The sequence below is a fragment of the Sinocyclocheilus rhinocerous genome, unplaced genomic scaffold (genome assembly GCF_001515625.1).
Source record: "Sinocyclocheilus rhinocerous isolate Xijiao unplaced genomic scaffold, SAMN03320098_v1.1 scaffold946, whole genome shotgun sequence".
NCBI classification, from domain to species: domain Eukaryota; kingdom Metazoa; phylum Chordata; class Actinopteri; order Cypriniformes; family Cyprinidae; genus Sinocyclocheilus; species Sinocyclocheilus rhinocerous.
The window spans coordinates 1,923,437-1,931,053 of record NW_015633151.1 but is presented as its reverse complement, the minus strand read 5'-3'; the positions used below and the strand labels follow the sequence as shown (position 1 = coordinate 1,931,053).

The window sequence follows — 7,617 nt, the reverse complement described above, 5'->3', positions numbered from 1 at the left end:
TGTGGTTCAGATCTCAGATTTCCTTTTTCGTTTTTGCTCTTTGTCAGCACAAAGAAAACACAGCCGAGAGCAGGGCATAAATGAAAGAATATAAAAAGCATGTTCTCTGTCCTCAGTTGAGCTAGAATGTGGAAGGAGAGAGCTCTGTTTACCCAGTGTGAGACGAATACACTTTCTGTTCCCATTTATTTCCAGAGAAAGCGATGTGTCTGGTGTTCATGACTACCACATGGTCTCCAATATCACCTGGGAACAAGACATGTACATGATACATTTTCACATTCAGCTTGAACTCTTGACATTACTCCCTGCTGAGGAAAAATTACGCTTTACAACAGTGGAATTTAATGTGTAAAGTATTGGTTCTTTGTCAAGTAAATACTGACATTATATGCTACTAATATATAAGTACAGAAAATAATTACTATTCGCCAAACAAAAAGATAACATCTACTCTTAATTTATTTTTTTTAATTCTGCATTTTTATTACTGTTTTCTTCAACAATTACTTGGAAGAAGTAATAATAATGATAATAATAATAATAATAATAATGTAAACAGATTTAAATATCTAAAGATATACATAAATTTAAATGTATTAAATGTATTTTTATTACAAAATGTATTATACTTATGTATATATATTAGGGATGGGTCACATATTCGATTTATTCGATTAGTTGATTTAATTATAGAATATCGAATAGGTTGTGCGATTATGGTCTTAAAAAATGTTTTCCGTGCTGATACGGTGGTGACGCAGAGGGTGGCGCTGCCAATAACGCACCTAAAAGCTGTCAAAGACAACAGAAGAACACATTGTCTCACGTACACACTGTAGACTTGCGTGGCATAAAAAAAAGACTTGCGTAGCATATAACGGTTACAGTAACTTGGGACGATGTCAAATAAGAGTGCTGTGCAGACCACAAACACCCCCGACTGGGTTAGAGGTGTAGCTGAATCCGTGTATTGAGGTGTAGCTGAATCCTGAATCCGGGGGAAGTCGTGGCCTAATGGTTAGAGAGTCAACCAAAGGTTGTGGGTTCGAGTCTCGTACCGGCAGGGATTGTAGGTGGGGGGAATGTATGTACAGCGCTCTCTCCCACCTTGAATACCACGACTGAGGTGCCCTTGAGCAAGGCACCGAACCCCCAACTGCTCCCCGGGCGCCGCAGCAAAAAAATGGCTGCCCACTGCTCCGGGTGTGTGTTCACGGTGTGTGTGTGTGTTCACTGCTGTGTGTGTGCACTTTGGATGGGATAAATGCAGAGCACTAATTCCGAGTATTCACATGTCACGTCACGTGTTCAGAAAGGCGCGGAAAACAAATAACGCGTTCTATGGAGGCACTAAAGGGACATGGTTAGCCGCTTGCTAGCGGTAGCCTGTTACATTACAGTACATAACATTTCACTTACCACTTACCATCCATATATATATATATAAACAACACCTATACAGTATACATGTATATACAACATATCAACATATATTCTTACATATAATATATAGATATAAGTTAAGAAAATAATGAAAATAAAAAATACATTTTGTAATTAATATTAATAAAATACAGTGGACAGACAATAATTAAATCCACTGTTCTTAATTTATTTTTTTATTCTTTATTCTTAATACTGCATTTTTTCTTGAACAATTACTAGGAAAAAAAAACATACCACTGTTCTAATTAATACTAATACTAATACTAATAATAATTACTATTATTATCATCATTATTATTAACTAAAATTATTGTAATTATATAATATATGAATATGTAATTATTATTATTAACATTTTGTAATTAATAACAACAACAATAATATTAATAATAATAAGTAGGTTCAACTGCATATTAGCAATGAATGTATTAACATTTCTAACTATCTATCTATCAGCTACTAAAAATTTGGTATTGTGACAGCCATAGTAGAATTAATATATTTATTTAAAAAAATGGCTGCCCACTGCTCCGGGTGTGTGTTCACGGTGTGTGTGTGTGTTCACTGCTGTGTGTGTGCACTTTGGATGGGATAAATGCAGAGCACTAATTCCGAGTATTCACATGTCACGTCACGTGTTCAGAAAGGCGCGGAAAACAAATAACGCGTTCTACGGAGCCACTAAAGGGACATGGTTAGCCGCTTGCTAGCGGTAGCCTGTTACATTACAGTACATAACATTTCACTTACCACTTACCATCCTGATAGGATGATGGCGAATGATTTGCAGATCCTGAGCACCACTGACAAACATCTAATCTTGTAAAATGTGTGGTAAGTACTGCCGAGTGCTGCTCCGTACACGTGATGGCGAATTTCGAAAGTGAAAGTAAAAAAACAAGCGCGCGTTCAAAAGCAATTTCAATGCCCAGCATATTAATAACGGCTCCCTGATGCCCGCAGTTTATATAGCCTACAGTATAATTGCCCAACGATATAATTGCGGCAGAAGATATTGAAGTAACGTATATTTTTTCCTCCCATTTAATTTATTTTTTTATTCTTTATTCTTAATACTGCATTTTTTCTTGAACAATTACTAGGAAAAAAAAACATACCACTGTTCTAATTAATACTAATACTAATACTAATAATAATTACTATTATTATCATCATTATTATTAACTAAAATTATTGTAATTATATAATATATGAATATGTAATTATTATTATTAACATTTTGTAATTAATAACAACAACAATAATATTAATAATAATAAGTAGGTTCAACTGCATATTAGCAATGAATGTATTAACATTTCTAACTATCTATCTATCAGCTACTAAAAATTTGGTATTGTGACAGCCATAGTAGAATTAATATATTTATTTGCCAATAATTCCATTGGCAAATAAATACATATATATATATATATATATATATATACACACACACACACACATGCACTCCTTCAGTCAAAACACTATTTCTCTCTGAATGTGAACATCCATGTTGTTGAAGATTAAAGATTAAATCAAAAACAAAGGCTAGATGAATCTAATATAACACTGAATTTATGATTAAACATTTACACACAGGTTTAACTGAACAACTGAAAAAATCCTAGCCAAAAATATCTATTCCTTCAAACCCAGTAAATAAAAACACGGCCCCTCCTTCCTCCGACTTTGCTGCCTATCAGAATAACTGCACAGCCCTGAATTTTCATCTCTTGGCCTGTTATGCACATTCATCTATCAGAGAGTGAGAGTTTCATTAAAAACTCCCAGCATGTCTCGGGAAGGAAGCACCATCAGCAGGGTCTGGGAGTGAGCTGCAGGCACATACAGCGTGCGGCTCCAAACTAATGTATCAATTCCAGAGCCTGTCGGAGTCAGAAGTCATGACACCTTACATCTCTCTGGAATTAGCTGCCACACTAGCAGCTTTTCACATTCACATCAAGGGAAGAACTGTAATTCCTGTCAGGAATTTACACGAATAAATCCTGAGAATGATTTTGCAGCATGTTTACTCTTGCAATTTTAAACATTCTTATTAAAGATTCAGCCTTTCATGTTAGGTGTTACATAAATTACCATTACAGATGGTATCCTTCTTAACATAAACACAAAATACAATGTGCAATATCCCATTTATAATATACAGAAACAGCATAGTACACATAATGGGACAATGTCAACTAAAATAAAAGCGATTTGTTTTTACATATACGAATAGGTAAATGCCAATATTTTAAACAGTGGTCGTTTACTTCCATCTTGTGGCCATTCGGCTACTTCACATTCCCAGTCAATTCATAACAATGAATCAATGAGGTGGGAGATGAATAGAAAGGCCTTCGGTTGGCTTAGTAAACACATTTACTCACTCATTGGATGGTAAATGGGTTTATGCTTTCCTTGAAGACGCACTGAACACATAGAGGCGATCTTTCCAGGAGGCTGCATCCTAGCGTCTATTAGGAACCAGGATCTTGCAAAGGTCGCCCATTGCTTATGGGGAAAAAGAGAAAACAATTTATGAAATGCAAACTGATTTTTTCAATGACCGAACACAATCGGTTCGCAATAACTAATAGTTGAAGTAAAATTGTATCGCCCTTGGAAGATTTTAATCAGATGACAGATCAGTCAACGTTCAGTTTAATGCAAGGAAACACGATGCAATGAAAGTGAATGGTGACTGAGGCGTCCATAACATCCCGCTTAACATTTCCTTTTGTGTTCCACAGAATAAATAATATCATATAACAACATGAAGTTGAGAAAAACATATTTTTTACTGTCGGCTGAACTGTCCACTTTACCTGTCACCGGTCAACTAATGCATTAGTACACGTTTACACTACACAATCTACATTCACTAATTTTCAACGCTACACTACAATAGATCTAATTTCTAATGCTAATTAAATAAATAGATCCATGCACATAAGTGCAGACATTATACACATTTTACGCTTGTTAGCGCACAAGTTCAATAGAAAGATCACGCCTTCCATAAATAAGCATCGGATGACAGCGTAGTATATTTATGGCATTTGACCAGTATGACAGTAACGTTAAGCCATAATAAACAGCTTACCTGGGCTGATCTTGAAAAACTAGACATTTTAAATAAGCATTTGGTAAATTTGACCTCAATGTGGCTGTAGTGGTACAGCAGCAATTCACTTCCCCCCGACCAACAGAATGAACATGTTCTTCTTCTTCTTGTACGATTTTATGGCGGTTGACAAGCCAACTTATGGTGTATTACCGCCACCAACTGGACTGAGAATGAACATGTGGTTCCATATTTCATAGTTATAATTGTAATGCTCTCAGATTATTTTACATTGATAATGTAATTGAATAACAATAAGTATATGATTTTAATTTGTGTTTAGTTCACTCCCATCTCCACGTATTGTTATTTATAAGCCTATCTTTAATCTGTTCCTACCGACTGTATTTTTTGGTAGCGCGCGCGTCATCGTCACGTTATCTTCGAACGTCCGCGTTGGTTGTAAACGCGGGAAAATTTGTTTTGTGCTGTGTGGAGTTGTAACAAGCTTATATTAGCTTACATGAATACGGCAGCATACAGTTATGGACAGATACGTGCTAGTTGTTATAATCAATATAGAGCCAAAGAAAGAGGGCTCTTTTAACGGTAAGAGGACGCCGCATATCAGCAATTGTCAGAAGTTCTGCTTTGGCTGTCTGTTGCTGTTTTGACGTAACTTATTGGTTTAATTGCAGGGGTTGATGAAACCAAAAAAGTGTTTGGTAACCTCACAAACATTTCTAGTTCGAATTTAACGCACATTCCTCCATTTCCAGGTAGGTTTATGCGTTATAACCTCATTTGCCTCTCATTTTCCATAAGTTTTGGTGTGAAGCTTGACTTTGTGTTTGTTTAAATTCATTTAGCCTGCTCTCTGAGTGGTAGTCCTGGCCCACAGAGATGGTACTTTGCTATTCAAGTCAGTTACGGTACAACACAGGTAATTAACATATGCATATTTGCTTCTTGTTTAGTGCATTCTCACATTAGATTGGTTACAAATGACATAAACTGGGTCTGACAAACATAGGTTATAAAAAGTAATAATGTAGATTAGTTCAAGGATGTTTAAAAAGCCTAAAAACAATACATTATTAAATAAATAATTAGATTAAAATAAATATAAAATATTTAACAAATAAATAATATGATAGAAAGTACAAATGAATAAACAAATAAAAATTCTATTTTAGTAAATAAATAGATTAAAATAAATATGTAAACAGTAAAATTAGATTCAAAATAAAAAATGAATAAATAATAAAAATCTGAATAAAATAATAAATATGCATCTAACAGTTCAGTACTATAGTGAGTAGAAAAAATATTTTAACCTAATAGAAACTAAATATTTTCTGAATAGTATATATTATAGTATTGTACTAGTATGATATATATTATAACAATTTAAATTAGTATAAATTGAGTCTTTATACATGAAAGTACATAGTTGCCTTTAAAGTTTAGGATGGGGTCACTTGCATGAGGATGATCACATGTAGTTGTCTGTGACATATGAAAGATTGAAAAACCCTGGTATAGTGCTTCTGATCATCCACGCACACACACACACACACACACACACTTTAATGTGTATTTCCAGTGGTGCAGCTCAGAGTGGGAGGAACTGTGTTCCCAGCGCAGTGACAGTGAGGAATCAGAGCCATCTGCTTTAGACACCTGCATTGCTGCCCTTCAGGAGCAAGAGGAACCGAGCGTGCTCACAGAGAACCCGTCCCACGCAGAGTGAGAGATTGTGATTGATACTGTCGCCCCATGATATCTCAAACTGAAGAACCTTATTGAACCAAAGAGTTAATCATGTTTCAGGGATTAGTTGATGTCATTCCTAAGTTGATTATTGACACGTTTATTTACATATACTTCCATTTACTTTCTGTGTTTATTTTTTCGTGATGATTGACTATCATGATAGACTCTTTGAAGAGGCTGCTGAAGGTCTTCATCAGTTAGCAGACAAACTTCCTCCTCCAGGTACTATTTTAGAATATTAAATGGTTTTGGGCATTATAAAGTTATCATAGTAATATTTTCTTTATTTTGTTTTACACATTTGAGAATATTTGCTAACAGCAAATAATGTAATCATAGTGTTACTATGCTTTTTTTTATTGTATTGATGTAATGTTTGTTCTTGATTGCAGGGAAGTCTTTGCTCGATGTGATTGTTCTGTGTGTGGATGAGGAGGCGGAGTTGAAGGATATGTTGCCTGTGATTGGCTCTTTGAAGCGCTTGAGGGCATGGCATTCGGCACAGATGATCATGGTCACTGAACACAATGCAGGGTAAAATCCAATATTCTCCAGTAATAATATCACCGTTCTTGAAATAATCGACCTGTCCTTTCTATTTATGAGTTCTTCTATGCCTAATGGCCCTGTGTCTCTTGTTTCTGCACTATAAAGGTGGCAGAAAGCAGCCATGTACCTAGATACCCGCTTATGTTCTCCATCAGTGATTGACAGCTCTGTGGATGGGAGAGCGATCTGGAGAGGTGAACTTCACATTAGAGAGAAAAAGGTACATTATACTGATCTAAAGCCCCTTTGTTTAAATATGTGTAATCAAATAAAGAAATTTATGAGGTTAAAAGTGAAGTGTGTAATTGCAGAAATACTGTTTTAAAGAGGCTCTTGCTGTTCGCCATTGGCTGGACAAGCAAATAGTCCCTCCTCACACTGGGTTTGAACTATTAATATATATATATATATATATATATATATATATATATATACTAATACATGTTTAACCATCTTTAACCAGCACTAGCTATTACATAACCTAGTGTTAGACTACTGAAACTTATTGTAAAGTGTCACCTTTGCTATAAAAATTTTAGTTTAATTGATTAGGCACCAAGGCCAAAAGAGGCTCGATACCTCCTGTGACATACCTTAAAGTATCTCCACTCTGTGTGCTCATTTAAGTTGCAGTGTGTTATGATGACAGCAGATCCGTCTCCTCCCTTTGTCAGGCACTGGTCGTACTGCATGAGCTGGTTTGCTTCATTAATTCTAAAGAGCTGGAGAAAGGCATAAGAAAAATGGGGGGGGGACGACGCTATAAAAACTGT

General features: G+C 35.4%; 1 protein-coding gene and 1 pseudogene across 1 annotated transcript in view; one reads left to right on the top strand and one right to left on the bottom strand.

Annotated features, from left to right (window-relative positions):
• The window catches only part of LOC107743186 (39S ribosomal protein L13, mitochondrial-like), an 18,421-nt gene extending 13,749 nt beyond the window's left edge, over nucleotides 1-4,672 (bottom strand). The window contains exons 1-3 of the mRNA XM_016556328.1: nucleotides 4,559-4,672; nucleotides 3,843-3,966; nucleotides 153-246 (exon numbers count right to left, since the gene is read on the bottom strand). Coding sequence (XP_016411814.1) covers nucleotides 153-246; nucleotides 3,843-3,966; nucleotides 4,559-4,585 — 245 coding nt within the window. The 5' untranslated portion in view covers nucleotides 4,586-4,672. The remainder of the gene's footprint in view (nucleotides 1-152; nucleotides 247-3,842; nucleotides 3,967-4,558) is intronic.
• A 297-nt stretch (nucleotides 4,673-4,969) lies between these two features.
• Nucleotides 4,970-7,617, top strand: part of LOC107743185 (mdm2-binding protein-like) — a 24,939-nt pseudogene continuing 22,291 nt past the window's right edge.